The following is a 21,062-nucleotide window of genomic DNA, read 5'->3' as shown; positions in this document are numbered from 1 at the left end:
TCACTTCAGAGTTCTGCAAGACCTGAATTGAGGTGAAAATCTTAGAAATCTCCTACAGCTGCTCACAGTTTGTTTGAAGATGTAGATATTGCCAAGAAGTAGCCAGTATGTGGTCAAACATATGTTTGAGTGAAGCCGCTCTCTGGTACTCCCTCACTCATGACGTGCAGTAGAAATGTATGTAATGTTGGTCTCTAAGGGAAGTAGAGAGCTCAGCACCACCACCTCATGTGGGAATTTTAGGTTGTTTCAAATGTGGTGGATGTGCTACGAAACAAACACTGTTTTCAAGGCCTATGAACATTTTAACACTGTTCACCCTTCCTTAATTTTACTGTGGATTTCCAGCCTGACTATAGGGAGTGATTCAGGCATGTGAATTTATGAAAAATACCAGTGCTGCAAAACTGGAATTACATGTGATTAAATCATTTATTAATGTTTGAGTCCAAGTAAACTTGATTCAGTCTTTCATCTTTCCTGGGCTGGTAGGCTGAGAACTATTAAGAGACATATATGTTATTTACAGTTTTAAGAAAAAGCAGACCTGCAGTATAAATTGTGATATAAAAAGGAAATTCATTACTAAAAATGTGCCACAGGTTCATAGTGCACAGGTTCACACTTCATTTTATAAGGACATGTCCCGGCATCAGAACTCGTCCATACATTAAACAGCAGCTTACTTTGGCCTTACTGAAAAAGGCTCCTTGTAATTCTTTAGGAACTGAGGAGGCATTGTTTTTTATTGCAGGCAATGGCTGTTGTCTCTGAGGGCCTGGAGTGCTTTGGGGGGCAGGGTTACATGGAGGACACCGGCCTACCGGCCATGCTGCGGGATGCACAGGTAAGGAGTCAATAAGAAAGCCTTGTATCATCAAAGCCCCTATATATGGACGTAAGCTCCTAGGAATCACTTCTCCATCTTTTCTCAGGTACTGACCATTTGGGAAGGCACCACCAACATCCTGTCCCTGGATGTCCTGCGTTCTGTTACCAAGAGTAAGGGAGATGTGCTGACTGCCTTTTTCTCGACAGTGCAGGTAACTTTCTCCTCCTTCGTAGTTCTTCAATTACTTTTACAGCAGTTCACCGCTAATGTTCTGGTTCTTCAGTGTTGGCAGATGTCATGTAGCACTATCTGTGGGTGCCATAATACAACAACAATGCTGCTGTTCCCACAGAAGTCCCTCCTCAGAGGGTAGTCTCATTACGATTTGGTGCTGTGGCCTGATCTCTTCCTGTGACGCAAGGTTGCTGCCAGCTGTACCCTAATGGATTAATGCTGGAGGCTTAGCAAGAATGGCATGTCAGTATACTTGCTTTCATTGGACTTGTCCCACTTCCTGCTTTAGCAAAATGGTCAGAAAACTCCACAAACCTTATACAAATATTGCCTTTGAGTCGTAATTTGTTTTCACTGAGGAATGCAAGTCTGTTGCAGTGTTTCTTTCAGAAATATCGAAAAAGGGATCTCTGTTGCACACCATGTGATGAAAGGATGAGGATGGCCACCTGGTGGGGAGGGAGGAATTAGGGGTGCAAAGATTTGTCTCATTAGCTTAATAAAATCGAGACAAACAATGGGGCAGATACACACTTACTGACAGTTTACGAGTTATGAGGAGTGGTACTCTCGGTACAAATTCAGATTGACTGTTGAAAGCAGGTGGCATGTGTGTGTTTAAAGGTTCCGAAATTCGGAAATCCCATGCGTGAAATGGCCTGATAATTCCAGGACCTGCAAGTTACTCCCCATTCAGTGGCTGGAAGCTCATTATTGTATGGTACATGGGTGGAAATACTGGTAGACAGCGGTAATCCCAGATTCTCATTGCCTTGACTCCTGTGTCGTGAGCTCGTACAGTGTTTTATATGAGCTCTTAATGTTAACGCTATGTCATTTATTTATATCCAGGATTCCCAGCCTGGTTACAATGAAATATTCAAAGAATGTGGTTTAATGAAAGATGTAAACAATATGGATGAAGAAGTATTTGGGTGACGTGAGCTTCCTCCCATCACTCGAGTGCTGCGGGCTTCTAACAATGTGATCATCCCCCAAGCAGCGATTTATCAGCACCGACACTTCGGCAGTGTTAAGCATCCTGGACCCAAAGAGACCATTTCAGTCTTTAATAAGGGTTTCTTTTTCTTTCAGGGGAAGCTGGATTTGGCCTCAACAGTACCAGCGTTGAAGTTATCTGTAGAACTTACAAAATCTGCACTGGATAAACTGAGAGTCTTTATACGAGAGGCTACCTTGAAGGGGCCCACATTTTTGGAACTTGCAGCAAGAGACTTCGCCTACAGTCTGGCAAGAATCTACATAGGTAACTGTTCATTTTATTTAAGTTGTTTTTATTCATTTTTAGAAGTATGTCCTATAGAAGAAGAACAATTGCGATAAGGGTAATAACGGCAGTAGCATACTGTGTAACCACGAGTGATAACAGTAAATTAGCATTATGCTACAAAGGCAGGCCAAAATAAACAACAAAACCAAATAGGTAAATAAACCGTGGGAAATCAACAGAACAACATGTGCAGTTTTTTGTCAGACGGTAAATGCTGTGAGTCACACACAGCAATTGAGAGCATGGTTCTGACATCCATGCGTGCACGTACATAACTTATCAGAATGTATGTAACTTTTCTTTACTTTAATTAAGCCTTGTTCATAGTATCTGCTGCCTGTATTTTACCCTCTGTTCTTATCCCATTCGCCCCTCTTTCCAACCAACCCTTACTACCTCCCCTCCTCTTCTCTTTGGCCTCATCATCCCATCCCCTGGTCTACTTGCTAGGCCCATTACCCTCTCCCTTTGTCTAATGCCCCATATACGTTTGATTTTGTTTTATTAAGTCTGCATACATAATTATTTCAGTGCAACGGCAAAGGGTTTGCAGAATGCTGAATAAAAACAAAACGTTGAGAAATGAAAAAGGGAAAGAGAACAGAATCTGAGATATCTGGGTCTGCTCAGGTGTACTCTTTGATACCTGTCACCTCAGTATTTCTGTACCACATGGTGAGGTGCGAAGGGTCAGATCGTGTTACGGAGCCAAATTTCTGCACATCATTACTAGAGAAGCAGGTGCATATCTATGAAGAATTGGTATGGTTTCTTCCTGCCGTCCAGTGAGAGCCGATTCGACTTCGCAAGACCACACAATGACGAAGAAATGTTAGTGTTCAATGTTGAAGGGCTCTTTGACATTGAATCACTATTCAAAGTTGAGAGGCTTACCAGGAAAGTCTAACTCAAATAGTGAAGAGCCTATTCGCCTACAAAAATAGTGACACCTGTAACAAAGCTGCTGTCTTTTCCTTCATCTCCTTGATAATTTTCGCCACAGGTTTCTGCTATAGTTCCATTTTTTGCCACATCTCTGGTTCCACCCTGTGGCTTCTATGGTTCAGGCTCCAGTTGTACCGCCAGCTCCACTTATGGTTCCAACTCCTGTGGTTTCTGCATCAGTAATACCTGTGCCTCCAGTAAGAACAACTCCACATAGAAAACCTGCTTCTCTGAGAAGGTATTCCGTCCACAGAGCGTCCAATTCTATAGTGCAAAATAAAAAGTTGCCACACACCAAGAAGAGACCATACCCCTTAAATACATCATTGCCATAGGAGATCTTGTACACCCAACCATTGAAATACTCAGAGACCTAATGCTATAGCTTTTACTTGGATCTTTCTTATATTCACATTCTTGAATCTTTCCCCATCATCAGGCTGGAAATCCCCAATAACTGGTAATAGCGGTAAATAGTGTTCAAATGGCCAAAACTAAATCTCAGTTGTAACTATAGTGTTGGCTGTTGTGATGACAGTTAATATGTGAATTGTGTAACATCAGACGATGTAAATTGGTATGACGCAACTGCTTTCCAGTATCCTGTCTTCTTTTGCTGAGAGGATGGCTCATTGAGTTCCCCAGTAATGGAGCTTTCCAAGATTTAAATGTTTGAATCAGTAAACCGTCATTAAGCTTGGAATACCTAGTAACTTTAATTAGCAGTAAACCATGATATAATGGCCATAGGCCTCAGAAATAATATTTGTGTATTAGTATATCCACGTCATTTGAAATAACCCAAATATGAACCAATGAGATGGAAGTGCTGAGCCCTCTCACTTCCCATAGAGGTTACATAGCTCCAGTTTCTATTGCATGTCATGTGTGAGGGAGACCCTGAGAAGAGTTCTGCTCCAAACTGTGTATTACTTTATTCTGGCTACAACACAGTATCCAACTAGGATACTTTCCTGGTCTTCCGTAAACTTAAACCAGCCTTCAGCATACTGATTTTAGGCAACAGTCTCCATCTTCAGGGATATGAGGACCATTCACTGTCACCAACTGCTATCATGACTAATTAAAAGAAGAAGAGAACTCTCTTTAAATCCAGCTCTGGCCGTGGGCATAAAAATATAGGATAGAGGAAGGAGGCTGGCACTTTACTGTGAAAAATAGAAACACCCCTCCCAAAAAGGGATGCCCCATCATCTGGGGATGACTCCAACAAGCACTTCCACCAGAGTTGTACCAAAAAAAAACGAAACATGAAGTTTACAGAGCTGCTTTTGGCACCCAAAAGACTTGCAGCCACCTCCTCAAAACAAAAAAAACTGGAGTTTCCTACAGAAAACACTCCAAAAGGGTGATGCTAATGGCACTGTCAACTTCACAACCATTGCCAATAATTACACTTAGGTTGACTGCTAATCCACAGTGACACCGTTGACTGCGATCCTGTCTACAGCAAAGCAGCCTTCACAGACATCACTTGTCACACTGTTGACTGTGTCTACCACAGCTTTGACAACAACGAGCTGGCAATCACTTGGTGTAACATTCCAACCCATTGTTTTTTGCCCACTGTGCAACTCTAGACAAAGACCTGCCTTATGCAAATCAGTGCTGACCCTGCTCTTCATGGGAACAGTTCATCACGAGCTTCTGGGTACGGCCCCCTTCAGATGGGAACATAAGTAAACCCAGATTGGTTTCTCCCTTGTTAGGTCTTTTCAGTGAGGTATAGTTTGGATCTTATGGCACAGTACACAAGGGATTCACAGCTGGGCATACCCTTGACCACGTATGGCAACCAATTGTTGGAATGCTACTCCAAGTGATTTTCAATGGTTAGACTAATTGCAAGCATTCCTCTATCAACATTTGTGTGTTTTATGAAACGCCATAAGTGACCAAGGGTATGTCCCAGCATTGGTCCCATGCTCACTGTGCCACTGAAACCAAGCTACACATGACTGAAGAGGCCCAATCACTCCAAAACCTGTATTTGGAGAGTTTTGTTACAGTTTAGAGAGGAACTGGAATGGCAGTTCAGGCTGGACTGTTCCTATTGAAGCAGGACCAGCACTGATTTGTATATGGCTGAGTCTAATCTGAGGTGGCATGGTAGGTAAAAGAAACATGGGTTGGAATGCTGTTTCAGTGATTGCAGGTGGTTAAGCTTATTGCAAGCATGCTTCTCATCAGTCAATCATAATTCAATCAATCATAATTTATAGAGTGCAACTAATCACCCGTAAGGGTCTCAAGGTGCTGAGGGGATTGGTCCTCTGTGCTCTAGTCGAAGAGTCAGGCCTTGAGGTCCTTCCTGAATTGAGCAACAATAGTGACTGCCTGAGGTGAAGAGGCAAGTTGTTCCAGCACTTTGTTGCAAGGTAGGTGAAGGATCTTCCTCCAGGCAAGGTCTTCTGTATCCAGGGTACAGTGGCTACTGGTGGTTGAGAGGAGCGGAAAGGTCTGGCGGGGAGTAGAAGGTGATGCGGTGGTTGAAGTAGGTGGGTCCTAGGTCATGGAGAGCCTTGTATGCGTAGAGGGCGTTGCCATAGTTGAGTCTGCTGGTGACCATGGCGTGGGTTATGGTTTTGCGGCAGTCGTTTGGGATCCATTTGAACATCTTCCGGAGAAGTCGGAGTGTGTTGAAACAGGAGGATGCAACAGAGTTGACTTGGCGGGTCATGGTGAGCGAAGAATTCAGGATGAAGCTGAGGTTGCGTGCGTGGTTTGTTGGGGTAGGTGGGGGTGTGCAGAGGGTAGCAGGCCACCAGAAATCATACCAGACTGATGCGGAGGGTCCCAGTTTGAGGATCTCGGTCTTGTCAGAGTTGAACTTGAGGCAGCTCTCCTTCATCCAGATGGCGACCACTTCCATTCCTTTGTGGAAATTCGCCTTGGCAGTTGTGGGGTTTTTCGGTCAGTTAGATAATCAGCTTGGTGTCTCAGCTTAGGAGACAATGTTCAGTCTGTGGTTCTTGACAATGGATGTGAGCTGGCACATGTAAATGTTGAAGAGTGTGGGGCTCCGGGAGGAGCCCTGTGGAACTCAGCAGCTGACCTCCGTAGGTTCTGACAGGTAAGGTGGGAGTTCTACCGGGCAGGAAGGAGTGTATCTATTTTAGTGCCTTTCTGCAGATGCCAGCTGCGTGGAGTCTGGAGCAGAGGGTGTGATGCGAGACCATGTTGAAGGCGGCTGATAGGTCCAGTAGGATGAGGGTTGCTGTTTGGTCAAGGAGTGAGCTGATGTCATCTGTTTCGGCAAGGGGGTTGGTCTCCGTGCTGTGGTTGCTCCTGAAACCTGATTGGGAGATGTCCAGAATGTTGTCCTCGATTTGTTTGCGGAGTTTTCCGTTGATAATCTTTTCGATGACCTTGGCTGGGAAAGGCAGCAGAGAGATGGGCCGGTAGTTTTTTAGGTTCAGGGCGTCGGCCGTGGGTTTCTTCAGGAGTGGGTGGATCTCGGCGTGCTTCCAGTCCTCGGTGAAGGTAGCCATTTCCATGGAACAGTTGAGAGTGTGGCAGAGCTCGGGTGCAATGGAGGTGTTGGCTTTGTTGAAAATGTGGTGAGGACAGGGGTCAGTAGGGGCTCCAGAGTGGATGCCGTTCATGATGTAGCAGGTCTTGTCTATGGTGAAGGTGGACCAGCAGTGCAGGATCTGTGAAAGTTCGGAGGGTCTGAGCTGGAGGGTTGTTGGTGGGCTTTGTGGGTCTTGGCGTCCAAAGCTATTGTAGATGTCTTTGGCTTTCAGATGGAAGAAGATGGCTAGTCTGTCGCAGAGGTCCTGAGATGGAGGGATATTTGCTGCTTCAGATTGGGGTTTGGCAAACTCTTTGACCACAGCGAAAAGCTCTTTAGTGTTGTGTGCGGTTGCGCTGATATGGTCCTGCAGGGTGGCTTTCCTGGTGGATCTTATTAGGTGGTGGTGGTGGGATTTGATGGCGGATTTGAAGGCCTCGAGGTCTTCCGGAGACTTGCTGTTTCTCCATCTTTTTTTCTAGCCGTCTGCAGGTGCACGTGGAGTCCTGGAGTGCTGGGAAAAACCAACTGGCCTTCTTGAGGTTGTGTTTTGCTGAGGTCTTTCGGAGTGGTGCTAGGGTATTGATGCATTTGGGGATCCATTGGTGGAAGTTATGTGCTGAGATGTGTGAGTCTGTCGCTAGGGGAGGAAGTTACTTGCTGAGATGTTTGCGTCTGTCGCTAGGGGAGGAAGTTACTTGCTGAGGGTGTTAGTGAGCTATTCCTCTGTGATCTGGTTCCACTTCCTCCGTGGGAGCAGAGTGTGCAGAGGTGGACGGTCAGTGTGGTGATGGAGAAATGAATGCAGGGGTGGTCGGTTCAGTGTAGAGTGGAGGTGTTGACAGTGATGTTGTTGCTGGCGGAGAAGATGGGGTCGATTGTGTGTCCAGTGATGTATGTTGGCAAAGTGACCAGTTGCTTGAGGCTTATTGTGGTGAGGTTCTTGAGCCGGGAAGCGGTGTTGATGTCGCTGCATTTGTCGATGTGGTAGTTGAGGTCGCCGGGGAGAAAGTAGTTCATGAAGGCGAGTGTGTGGGGCGATATGATGTCAACGATGGAGTCACTGAAAGCTGGGCGGGGTCCAGGTGGTCTGTAGATGAGGGTGCTGCCGAAGGTGGACTTAGGGGTGACGTGGACCTGGAAATGTAGGTGCTCCATGAGGGAGTAGTGTTTTTCAGCATTGGTTGTCAGGGGGAGGGTAGATTTGTGTACGATGACCAGGCCGCACCTGGTTGAGAGGGCCAGTCTTTGCGGAGCAGTTTGTAGTCGCTGGGGATGACGATGTCTGGTGCTGCCGCTGGGTTTGTCAATGTTTCGGTGAGAAAGGTGATGTCCGGGCGGGTGGAGTCTAGCAGGTCCCAGAGAGGGAACGTATGTTGAGGAGGATGCAGTTGGGGCACTCGGTGGGTGTTCGAGGGCCCAATGGCGGGGGGCGGTCTGGCGTTTGGGGTAGGGTAAATGTGTGGTGGCAGTGGAAGCAGGAGAACGGTCCAAGGGTGTCTCTGGGTGATGCGAGATGACAGGAGGTGGAGCATCCTGTGTTCAGCATGTGGAGGGTCTCTGCATTGTAGCGATGGATGGTCGGACAGCCTTGCCTTTGGTGCAGTTTTGGCATGCCAGCGGCACAGCTGCCATTAAGAAGGGGAAGGAAGCGGGAGGGTCTGGTCAGCTGGGAGGCAGAAGGACGGGAAATCGCTTTGCAGGGAGGGGGTGGGGCAGCAGCGGCAGTGAACGGAGAGCGGGGAGAGGAAAAGGTGCTAAGAAAAGAGAATTAAAAGACGCCACATGAAAGGAGGAGAAAAGGAGAAAAAGCAAGCTGAAAAAGAAACAGGAAAAATAAAGATGACAGAGCAGAGACATACACACAGATGGCTACTAGGCCATAAGGGATGAGGCATAGGCAGGTGCCTGCGGGTCGAGGTGGGCTTCAAACTGAGAGTCATGCAGGCTTTCAGTTTGCTCACAGCAGAAGCACCTGCAGCAGCAACAGGTAGAGGTGCACAGAGGTGGGAGACCAGATGCTGACAAGGAGGTCTCATCACATTTTGTGTGTTCAGTGCTTCTCAGACACAGCCTTTGTGGTAAATGATGGCTCCACACAGCAGGTAGCAATGTGCTTCAAGCAGGAGTATGCAAAACAGTGGCACAATGAAGTTGAGATCTCTGTACCTGGTGACCATCAACCTCCCTGAAGCAATAATCATGGACAAACAAAAGGGCAGGTTCTGCCTACAAATCTTCTTCATTTTAACAACAGAAACTGCAGTTCTGTCCCTCACCCATACCATCTACCAAATGGCAGTGCTAAGAACTAATCAGCACCTTTTGCTACTTCAGTGTCTTCATCTTCAGCCACAGGAATGCAGGCAGTACATTGCCAACTTTTGGAGAGGTGTTCCTTAGCATCCATCTTCTGCCATGCAAAATCAAGGGCATCCAAAATAGACCCTATTGTTCTCAATACTCAGAGTCACCCAACACAGTGTCCTAGTACAATACATGTGCTACAATCTCTCTGCATATACAAGAACTTGACACACACAGAATGTTAGGGCAAGATTATCGCTCTTGCATAACAGTATTACTTAACGTGAGAGGAGTGAATAGGCTTGTCACTCCCTGACACTAAGAAAAAGGTCTTGTCATACTACTAGCTCACAAAATGCAGTATCTTGCCACCACCACTATATGGTGATACATCCAGGGCATAGACACCTGCCCATTATGATGACATGCTTGTTGCGCCCCTCCAGGGAACAGAACAGGTTCTGGATCTCACATTACCAGGGATAGACCTAGGCCTCTACAAACACACTGAAGGAGCAGGAACCCAGAATTAAAATAAGCTGTGATACCAGTTTCACAAGCAATCAGGCACTCGAGGCAGGGGTACGTGCCTGTTGACCATGCAGGGTTTCTTCCGTCCCAACAGTTGTAGAACTTTAATGGGAACAGCCTTTTTGATTGCCTGTGTCTTCTCCACACAAGAAACCATAAGGTTTCTCCAGCTCTTCAAGTCTGTCCTTGACATACGATTGTGAGATTCTAATGGATAAACTACCCTACAGATTCCGACTGATCCAGATAACTTTTCTCTCCAGCAATAGGTCTGCAGCACTGTTAAGTGGTGACAAGCTACTTTAACTGTGACTCTGTTCTCTGTGAGGGCCCCCAAAAGAACAAGATACTTACTTTCGGTAACGTTTTATTCTGGTGCATACAGTATCTACCTGTGGATTCCACACCTTTTTAAGATCCCCAATGTTCCAGCATTCGATAGAAATGTTTCTTCATAGCTCTCCACATTGACAAGGATGTCATATTGCCACGGCTCAGTACACAACTCCATGTGACCTCATCAGAGCCATAAGAAACCCTCGTCAGCGTGCTGACGTCAGTTTCCACCCACTTTTTTGTGCCTTCGAGGCGAATGGGTGAAACCAACATCACGAATGCAAAAACATGTTGCAATCCACATATAAACACAAATGTGTATATTAAATAGAAAAATAAATAAACAATATACAAGTTTCTTTTTGGCAAATGCAGATAAGCAACGGGGAGGCGGGTGGGTCAGTGAGGAATCCATAGGTAGATACTTTATCCACCAGAAAAAGAGTTACCGAAGGTAAGTAACTTGTTATTCTGATGGATACATCTACCTGTGGATTCCTCACCTTTTGAGTAGAATCCTCAAGCAGTCTCACTCAGTGGTGGGTGCCTGTCTGCCTATACCAAAACATCTTGCAAAACGGAACAGACAAAATTACCGCCCCACTTCACTTTGGAGTCTAACCAATAGTGTTTTGCAAAAGTGTGGCGTGAGGCCCAGGCTGCCACTTTACAGATGTCAACTACTGAGACACCTCTAGCCAAAGCTGGAAGTAGAAGACTTAGCTCTATTGGAAAGAGCTCTAATACCTTCAGGTGGCTGTTTGTTAACCATGACGTAGCAAATCTTTATGCACAGAATGATCCATCAGGAAAGTGTCCTCTTATGCACAGCCTTTTATTTCATTTTCCCACTTAGCCAATAAACAGTTGATCGTCCAGCTGGGGATCACATGTACTGTCTATATAAAAGCTCACAGCCCCTTTAGGATCCAAATGATGAAGTTGTTCCTTTAGATGGATGTGGAGGATGGAAAGTAGAAAGGATGATAAACTGGTCCAAGTGGGAGTAAACCACCTTTGGCAGGAACACAGCTCTGGTTCTCAACACCAGCTTATCCACATAGTAAGTCATGAAGGGGGTTTCACACTAAATGCCTGCAATTCACTAACACGTCTAGTCAATGTTACTGAAACCAGAAAGCCAGTTTAAAAGAAAGTAATCCCAAAGGACAACTATGTAAGGGTTCAAACAGAGTACATCCAAGGTAAGTTAATACCAACTTAAGATCCCACTGAAGCTTGATAAACTGTTTGGGAGGATACCTATTAGTAACTCCGTTAATAAACCATAGCACTATCGGGTACTTAAAGAGGGAAGGTTGGTCTGGTAAACAAAGGCATGCTGAAATATGCCTCAACTGTTGCAGCTGCACAGCCTTGTTGCGCTAGGGAAAGTGCAAAACGTAAAATATCAGAAAAATGGGCCTTTAAAGGGTCAACCGAATTTTGTTCACACCATTTTACAAACTTAGCCCATCTGCTAGCATACACTGACTTGCTGGAGGATCGCCTGGCCAATAAAATAACATCCACCATGTCAGGGGGGGGAGAGAAAAAGAACTCAAGTTGCCCCGTTCAGTCTCCAGGCATGTAGATGCAGGCTCTGTACGTGGGTGTGTAGAACCTGAGAGTGCAAGAGGAGGTCTTCCCTGTGAGGGAGACAGAGCATAGGGCACAGTGAGAGGTAAAGAAGGTCTGCGCACACACCCTTGGTTGCCAATCAAGGGCTATTAATATGACTTGGTCCCGGTCTTGACGAATCGTCCTCAGAACCCGAGGAATCAAGGGTATGGGGGAAATGCGTAAAGCAGCTGGGAGCCCCAGTCCAACTGAAACTCCCCCCCCCCTCCCCCCCCCCCCCCCCCCCCCCCAATACTCCCTGCAGAATGACTGGCAGTGTACGTTCTCATGAGTTGTAAACAGGTCTATCTGAGGAGTCCCTTCTAGCCAGAAGATGTGAAGCAGCGCCTTCCGGATCGGCTGAAAAAATGCTGACTGAGACTGTCCACACGTGCATTCAGAACTCCGGACAAGTGATTTGCTATGATGCCGATTCAATGGTCCTGAGCTCAGGAACAGAGTTGTACAGCTTCTCTGCAGAGAAGATGTGACCCTACACCTCCCTGTTTGTTGACGTACCACATTGCGGTAGTATTGTTTGTCAAAACCTGCACTGACTGACTGCAAATGGAAGGGAGGAAGGTCTTGAGAGCCAGATGTATCGCCCACAATTCCAACAGATTGATGTGCAACAACTGTTCTACTGGAAGACAAGGCAACCATGATCACTGTGGTCACTGAAGGTGAAGGACAAAATGACTTCCCTAGAGACAGATTGCCATCTATATCCCACCACTGAAGATCCTCTGCAGTGTCACTGGAGATTTTCACCAACTCTTAGATCTCTGTTGTGTTGTGCCAGCGTGCATGGGTGACCAACAGAATGCAGGATACTATCAAACCGAGCAGGCTCAAGACCTTCAGGACTGGAGCCGTTACTCCACTCTGACGAATCGGAATCATAGCCTGAATGTCCAGAATCCTCTGAGGAGGAAGATAGGCCCGATTCACTGTATTGTCCAGTACTGCCCCTATGAAGAGGGTCACTGTGAGGGCTCTAGGTGAGATTTGGGCACGTTGATGGAAAAGCCCAGGTTGTGCAACAACTGAGCTATCAACTGCAAGTGACCCAACACCAACTCTGGAGACTTGGCTTTGAGCAACCAATCACCCAGGTAACGGAATACCGGTGCTCCCCACCTTCTGAGATATGCTGCGACAACACCTTCATGAAGACTCGAGGTTCGAAAGTAAGACCAAATGGAAGGACTGCAAATTGGTAATGTTGAGATCCCACCATGAAGCGGCGATACTTCCTGTGTGACTGCAAAATGTGGATGTGAAAATATGCATCCAGCAAATCGAATGAAACCATACAGTCTTCCTTGTCCAGTGCAAGAAGCACCTGTGCTAGGGTCAGCAGTTTGGATTTTTCATGCTTGAGAAACCAGTTCAAAACCCTGAGGTCTAGAATAGGCCACAAATGACCGTCCTTTTTGGGAATAAGGAAATACCTTGAGGAACATCCCTGACGCCATTCCTGCTCTGGAACCAACTCCACTGTGCCCTTTTGAAGTAGGGCGCCTTGGAGTTGGTTTTGCAGGGATTGTATCTCCTGCTGAAGTAGCAGAAGATGTTCCTCGGAACAAAAACTTTGTTGGGGAGGGTAGGATGGGGGGTAAAGCGTACCCATTTTCTACTATACTCAAAACCCACAGCTCTGATGTTATGGACCTCCACTCTGGTAGAAAATGGGACAATCTTCCTCCTACTGGCAATTCATGCTCTAAGAAAGTGAAACTAGGGCTGCTTTCTGTGAAGTTGGCCAGGTAAAGAAAGAGGAACAGGAGGAGAAAGGCTGATGGGCGGCTCCTCGTTATCTGCCTTTGCAGCACCTTCTGTAAGGCTTGCAAAGTGGATTGGCAGACTGTTGCTGGAACTGCTGCCTTCCACAAAAGGAGTAGTTCCGGCCAAATCCCCAGAATGTGTGAAACGGCCTGTAGTCTCTAGACTGAGATTGAAGGCCTAAAGTCTTTGCTGTCCTTGAATCTCTCCAAGGCAGAATCAGCTTTGGTGCCAAACAGTCTAGCACTACCAAAAGGCAAATCCATTAGTTCTCTTCCAGGGGATCCTCATCAATAGTCATAAACATTGAATATTCCCGCCCTTGTGCGGGGACCCCGGAGCATATATAAAATATATACACATTATACATGTGTAACAAACAGTCATGCAGGCTATCATGTTAAAAACAGGCTAAAATGCTTTATTTCTATGAAGTTTTTTTTTTTTTTTTTTTAAATACTACAATAGAGCATAAATAAGTACCCAAGCTCCTAAAACTAGGCTTGGGGAAGTAAGCAGTAGCAAACTCTAGTGAAAAAATAGAGAAAACTGCATTGAAAAACAATGAAGCATTCTTAGCCAATAGGCTGCATGTAGGTTAACACAGGAGAACCATAAAAACTTTGGCACTGTGCCTTTAAGACCCTGAGCACCTCCAGTATCCCACCATGCCTCAGGGGTGAAGGAAAGGTGACAGTTGGTTCACAGTTAGGTCAGTTCTTTTTTCCGGCTTCTTCTGAGAGGATCCTGGAGCATTGAGCTCTCAGTTTTTCTGAGTTTTCCTCAGAAAAATTCTTTAAAAAAGCGTTTTTTCACTTTTCACTCGACAAGTAACATCTTTGTCTGAGCTAGGAAGGTTTTTTCTGACAGAAAAATGCCTTCTCTTTTTGTCAAATGCCCAGCTTGTGGGAAGAAGAAGGCCCAGTCAGATCCCCACTCTCTGTGCATAGTGTGCCTGCCTCAGAGTCACTGCCCTGACACTTGTAAGTACTGTAAGAACATGTCTAGGAGGACTCTGAAAGACAGAGAGAAGATCCGACTTCATGGGCTTCAGGAGAGGAAAAGAACATCGTCCTCCTCACTCCCCAGGCATCCAGAAGGCCATTCTCAGGAGAGAATGGCCCGGTCGACGTCGACAGGTAGGAAAATACCTGTTTGTTCACCGTCGACGTCGTCGCTACCACCGTCCCACCGGCATAGATCGCCGTCGACGGCGACGCACCCGACGTCGAAGGGAACGGCGTCGAGGGAACATCAGAGCAGGGGCAGGTCTCCGTCGACGGCAGCCCGCCGATCGACGTCGAGCCACCGCCGGCATGCCCGGTCGCCGCCAAAGGCTGTGCGCCCCCCGACGTCAGGACACACGACGTCGAGATCTCCACGACGGCACGAGAAACATCCGCCGTCAACCTCCCATCGCTCCACGTCGATGCACACGACGGCGAGCAGGTCGAGGTCCAAGGAACGCCGTTCGACGTCAAGGCACTCAACGTCGAGGCAATCAACGTCGAGGCAGGACCAACCGACTGGGCGTCCTTCGACGTCGAAACAGCCATCGACGTCGACGCAGGTTTTACCGGTCCAACAGGGAGCAGAACATCGCCCCTCGCCAGACAAGGCTCAGTCTCCAGTGGTCTCCATACCGAGCGACTCTTCTCGGTCAAGAGCATCTCCTGGGCATGTCTCGCCCATCAACCTATCTCCGAGATGGCTGGAGAGCCTCAACAGACCAGCGGCCTCCCCAGATTCGCAATATTCGCGAATGTATTCACCCACTGCCTCCCCGCCAAGAACGCCATCGCCGACAGCCGGGGCAGAACGGGCTCGTTCAGCTCCTCGACAGCCGACCGCGAGGCCTAGGCGCTCGGCTACAGCGTCCCGCAGCAGATCTCGCTCTCAACGGAGATCCAGGTCGCGCTCAAGAAGATCACCCTCTTGGTCTTCATCAGGTTCTTCTGTCGGGCGTTACTCACCTACTCTTACAGATTCACCACCTGCTAGAGTCTCTCCAGTGGATGACATAACCACTTTCAACGAGGTGTTGCTAAGAGGAGCGCAGAAACTCAATATAGAGGTTCCAGAACCGTCTACCTCCTCATCAATCATCTTTGAGACGCTACAACAGAGATCAGCGTCGAAAAAGTTGCTGCCTCTAGTGCCTGGTTTGTTGCAGCCGACCATGGACACTTTTCTGGCCCCAGCCTCGCTTAAGTCTGCCCCGGCTCGGATTCTTAAAAAGTACAAGGCTCCAGAGCAAGACCCTTTATTCCTTAGGAAGGATCCGCCACCAGACTCCGTGATCATAGCTGCCGCCCGAAAGACCCACTCGGTGGCATCTTCATCCACTGTACCCCCGGATAAAGAGAGCAGGCATTTAGACTCTCTGGGAAGAAAGATGTGCGGGACAGCGGCTTCAGCAATGAAGGTCTCTAGTGCGTCTGCGCTCCTGGGCAGGTACGATAGTTCTCTGTGGGATTCCCTCAGTAGATTTACAGAAAAACTGCCCAGAGAAGACAGGCAAGATTTCCAAGAGATTCTACAGGAAGGATGCCTGGTATCTAACCAAGTTATCAGCGCAGCAGCGGATGGGGCGGATTTGGCGGCTCATGGGTACGCACATGGTATCTGTGCGAGGAGATCTTCCTGGCTGAGGCTCACTGGCTTGAAACAGGAGGCACAACAACGTATCCTGAATCTCCCATTTGCCGGGAATTCTCTATTCGGTGCCCATGCAGACGAAGAGATGGCCCGCATGAAGACCGAGGTGGATACCATGAAGGCGGTAGGCCTCGAAAGAAGGAAAGATTTCAGGCGGAGGTACAGACCGTACGATAGACGCCCTTTCCAACAGAGGGTTCAAACCCCTCATTGGTCGCAAAGGTCTCAGCAACGACAGGGACGCCCTCTGTTTCAGCGAAGAAACACAAGGGAGCGAGGGTCAAGTAGACCTCAACAGTCCACTCCAAAAGCACCCACTAAGCAATGAAGTCTCGCTTCCCTCGACACTGTACACCACTCCGGTGGGGGGAAGTATTATTGCTCATCTTCACGAGTGGCACTCTATCACAAGAGACAAATGGGTGCTCAATATTGTCGAACATGGCTATTCTCTCCTTTTCAAGCAGCCTCCACCACACTTGCCACCAACCAAACACAATCCGGCTCATCTCACCTTGCTACGCAAGGAGGCTCTCGCCCTCCTAAGAAAGAATGCCATAGAAAGGGTTCCACCTGCCCACAGAGGAAAGGGGGTCTACTCCCGTTACTTTCTAGTAGCAAAGAAGGGTCAAGAGGGCGTTTTCAGGCCAATCCTGGATCTAAGACTGCTGAACAAATACATAAGAAAGCAGAAGTTCAGAATGCTAGCGCTTCACCAAATTTTCCCTCAACTGCATCAGGGAGACTGGATGTGCTCCATCGACCTGCAGGATGCGTATTTCCACATCCCAATAGCTCCAAAGCATCGAAAATTCCTGCGCTTTCGAGTAGCGTTACAGCATTACCAGTTCAGGGTTCTACCCTTTGGCCTGAAATCTGCTCCAAGAGTTTTCTCGAAATGTATGGCAGTGGTGGCGGCGCATCTACGAAGACAAAGGATATACATATATCCATACCTAGACGACTGGCTACTAAAGGCTTCTTCTCCGGAGCAGGCGAGAAGCCATCGGGACATTGTACTAGGAGTTTGCGAAGCTCTAGGTCTTCAGGTCAATTACCAGAAGTCAACCTTGACTCCAACGCAGAGTCTTCACTACCTAGGAGCTATCATAAACACAGAACTACAAAAAGTGTATCCTTCGGAGGAACGACTGTCCTCAATAAACATGAAGTGCCAGGACCTGTTGAGAGCCAGCGCACCTACGGCACGTCAGGTGACATCACTACTGGGCTCCATGGCATCGTGCATCTTTATTGTCCCAAATGCCAGACTCCACATGAGGCCCCTCCAAGAGGCATTGGAGGCCAATTGGAGCCAAAGAACAGGTCGCTGGGAAGACACAATGCGGCTACCGGAGGTAGCACTGCAGTCATTGAGATGGTGGATGCACAGACCTCACCTGTCAGTGGGCGCTCCGTTTCACCAGGTACTTCCATCCGACACTCTGGTAACGGATGCGTCTCTTCAGGGATGGGGGGCTCATCTGGGTCCTTTTCAAGCGCAGGGTCTGTGGTCAGACAAGGAGAAGCAGTACCATATCAATCTGCTAGAACTCAGAGCGGTCCATCTGGCTCTCAAGTCTTTCACACCGCTAATTCAGGGGAAAACTCTATTGATACAGACGGACAATACAACCACGATGTATTACTTGAACAAACAAGGGGGAACGAGATCCCTACCCCTTTCACGAGAGTCCCAAGCGATATGGCATTGGCTCCTGGCCAGAGGAATGTCAATCACAGCAGTTCACCTGCCAGGTCAGCAGAACGTAGAAGCAGACTTTCTAAGCAGACACCTGGAGGACGTTCACGATTGGGTCCTGCACGACGAAGTCGCAGAATACATCTTCGCGCAATGGGGTCGGCCTCAACTGGACCTCTTCGCAGACGATGTAAACAGGAAATGCCCAGACTTCGCATCCAGGTTCTACCGTCCAGGATCTCGAGGGAATGCCCTGTTGATCGACTGGTCAGGGACATTTCTTTACGCTTTTCCTCCGATTCCCCTCATTCCGGCAGTGATCAGCAAACTTTACGGATCCAGGACCAGAATGATTCTTATAGCGCCACAATGGCCTCGACAATTCTGGTACACGGATCTCCTCAACCTGTCGGAAAAACCTCACAGGAGGCTGCCGTGCAGACCGGATCTTCTGAGCAGAATGGAGGGCAGGATTCTGCATCCCAACCTACCCTCTCTGAGCTTAACAGCATGGCTCCTGAATTCCTGCAGTATGGGCACCTAGGACTCTCGCAGGAGTGCATGAACATCTTGAAAGAGTCCAAACGGCCTTCCACGCGGCGTTCCTACGCTTTTAAGTGGAAGAGATTCTACATATGGTGCTGTCAGCAATGCCATAATCCCATACGGGCGCAGGAGGACGTCATACTGTCCTATTTGCTTCACCTAGCGAAATCCGGTCTGCAGGTATCATCTATTAAGGTACATTTGTCTGCTATTACTGCCTATCGCAAGTCACCTTCTCAGGAATCCTTCTTTACGAAACCTGTAGTCAAGGATTTCTTAGAAGGTTTGAAGAAAGTTTTTCCGCCAATTCGGAGGCCTTCTCCTCCGTGGGAACTGAACATAGTCCTAGCAAAACTTATGGGCCCTCCTTTCGAGCCTATCCATAAGGCCTCCTTACAACACCTTACGTGGAAAACGGCTTTTCTGGTGGCCATTACTTCAGCGAGGAGGGTCAGTGAGATCCAGGCCTTGTCTGCAAAAGAACCGTACACGGTTTTTCATGACAATAGAGTAGTTCTACGAACTCACCCATCTTTCCTTCCGAAGGTGGTGTCAGAATTCCATATTAATCAGACCATAACTTTACCGACGTTCTTTCCCAATGCGGAAACTCCGGCTGAGAAAGCATTGCACTCATTAGACTTGAAAAGAGTGCTGAAATTTTATCTGGACAAGACAAAATCAATTAGACACTCTAACCGCTTGTTTGTGAACTATGGTCATTTAAGGACAGGAGAAGCAGCATCTAAGCGAACAATATCAAGATGGATAGTCTCTTGTATTGTTAATACTTACCAGCTAGCTAATAGACAATTGATAGCGCGGCCTAGAGCGCATTCCACAAGGGGAAAAGCGGCTACTGCTGCTCTCCTTAACAATGTTCCTATATCTGAGATTTGTAAGGCTGCTACATGGAAGTCTGTCCATACTTTTACAAGACATTATTGTTTAGACTCAGATGCAAGAGCGGATGCCCAAGTGGGGCAGGCCTCTCTAAGGAATTTATTTGCGTAAGACATGTCTATTCCTGCACTTCTATCGGGCAGTCCGCTGGGTTTAGGGATGGGCTTGCTAATCTATTCAATGTTTATGACTATTGATGAGGATCCCCTGGAAGAGAAGGATAAGTTACTTACCTGTAAATCCTAGTTCTCTTCCAGGGGTATCCTCATCAAAGTCATAAACAACCCACCCTCCTCCCCGGACACACGTCTACTGGAAGTGCAGGACAGACAGTATTTTGATTCAATTATACAAATTGTCACCGTAAAAAGAACTGACCTAACTGTGAACCAACTGTCACCTTTCCTTCACCCCTGAGGCATGGTGGGATACTGGAGGTGCTCAGGGTCTTAAAGGCACAGTGCCAAAGTTTTTATGGTTCTCCTGTGTTAACCTACATGCAGCCTATTGGCTAAGAATGCTTCATTGTTTTTCAATGCAGTTTTCTCTATTTTTTCACTAGAGTTTGCTACTGCTTACTTCCCCAAGCCTAGTTTTAGGAGCTTGGGTACTTATTTATGCTCTATTGTAGTATTTAAAAAATAAAATAAAAAAAACTTCATAGAAATAAAGCATTTTAGCCTGTTTTTAACATGATAGCCTGCATGACTGTTTGTTACACATGTATAATGTGTATATATTTTATATATGCTCCGGGGTCCCCGCACAAGGGCGGGAATATTCAATGTTTATGACTTTGATGAGGATACCCCTGGAAGAGAACTAGGATTTACAGGTAAGTAACTTATCCTGACTTGCACATCAGACGAGAATCCAGACCTTCTCAGCCAAGTGTTTTTTCATGTAGCGACTGAGGTGCCCATTGCTCTACCATTGAATCAATGGTGTCCAGGCCTGACTGGATAACTTGTCTCGCTGCCACCTGGCTGTCATTGAACAGTTCTACAAAATGTCCCTGAACATCTTCCGGCAGCTTTGGTACCAATGTCTTGGCAGAATCCATCAAGGCATGAATATATCAATCCAAAAGACTTGTAGCGTTGTCCGATTTCAGTGTCATACTCCCCGAAAAACATACCTTCTTCGCAGATTGCTCTAGACTCCCTGTCTGCTGGAGAAGTATGAGAGGAACCTGCGGTCAACTTCGAAACCTGAAGCACTAAATGTTCTGGTGATGAATGACTACTCAAGAATACAGTATTCAATGGAGCAGTCTTCTACCTTCTGCCAGTGGGTCGAGACACTGCTGGAGTTGACAATGGTTTCTGCCAAATGTCCAACACAGGCTCCGTTAAAGCCTCATTAAAAGGCAATAGTGGTTCTGACACAGAGGAAGCAGAATGCAGTACTTCTGACAACAGATGAGGCTTAAGTTCTGCTGCAGGAAGGGACAACTCCAACATGTCCACAGCCTTCCTTATCACTGCATATGATGTGACCTCAAGAGGAGGCACACCCTTTGGTGACAATTATTCAATTTCTGTGGACGTATCCAAGCACCTAGCAATGTCCAGTCCCTCAAAATCTGGATCATGTGAAAGAATGTCACCCTTTTCCAGGTCAGGATCTTGCTGGGTACACAAGTATTGCTACTACTCTATAAAGCGTTGAGCTTCCCTATGGGATCTATGCCTCAACTCCAGCAGCGGCGCTGGAGGAGACTGGATTGGAGCTGGCAAAACCGGTATCAGCAGCGGAGACTTTGATATGTGAACCGCCAAATCCAGAGGAACTAGAGTCAAATGATGCGATGCCAGCATGGAGGCTTTTGACGTCG

General features: G+C 47.2%; 1 protein-coding gene across 1 annotated transcript in view; it reads left to right on the top strand.

Annotated features, from left to right (window-relative positions):
- LOC138266157 (acyl-CoA dehydrogenase family member 11-like) overlaps positions 1-21,062 on the top strand; it is a 449,188-nt gene that overhangs the window by 359,543 nt on the left and 68,583 nt on the right. The window contains exons 11-13 of the mRNA XM_069214616.1: positions 755-847; positions 936-1,043; positions 2,162-2,333. Coding sequence (XP_069070717.1) covers positions 755-847; positions 936-1,043; positions 2,162-2,333 — 373 coding nt within the window. The remainder of the gene's footprint in view (positions 1-754; positions 848-935; positions 1,044-2,161; positions 2,334-21,062) is intronic.

This window comes from Pleurodeles waltl, chromosome 11, assembly GCF_031143425.1.
Source record: "Pleurodeles waltl isolate 20211129_DDA chromosome 11, aPleWal1.hap1.20221129, whole genome shotgun sequence".
NCBI classification, from domain to species: domain Eukaryota; kingdom Metazoa; phylum Chordata; class Amphibia; order Caudata; family Salamandridae; genus Pleurodeles; species Pleurodeles waltl.
This window is presented reverse-complemented; position numbering and strand designations above follow the sequence as displayed.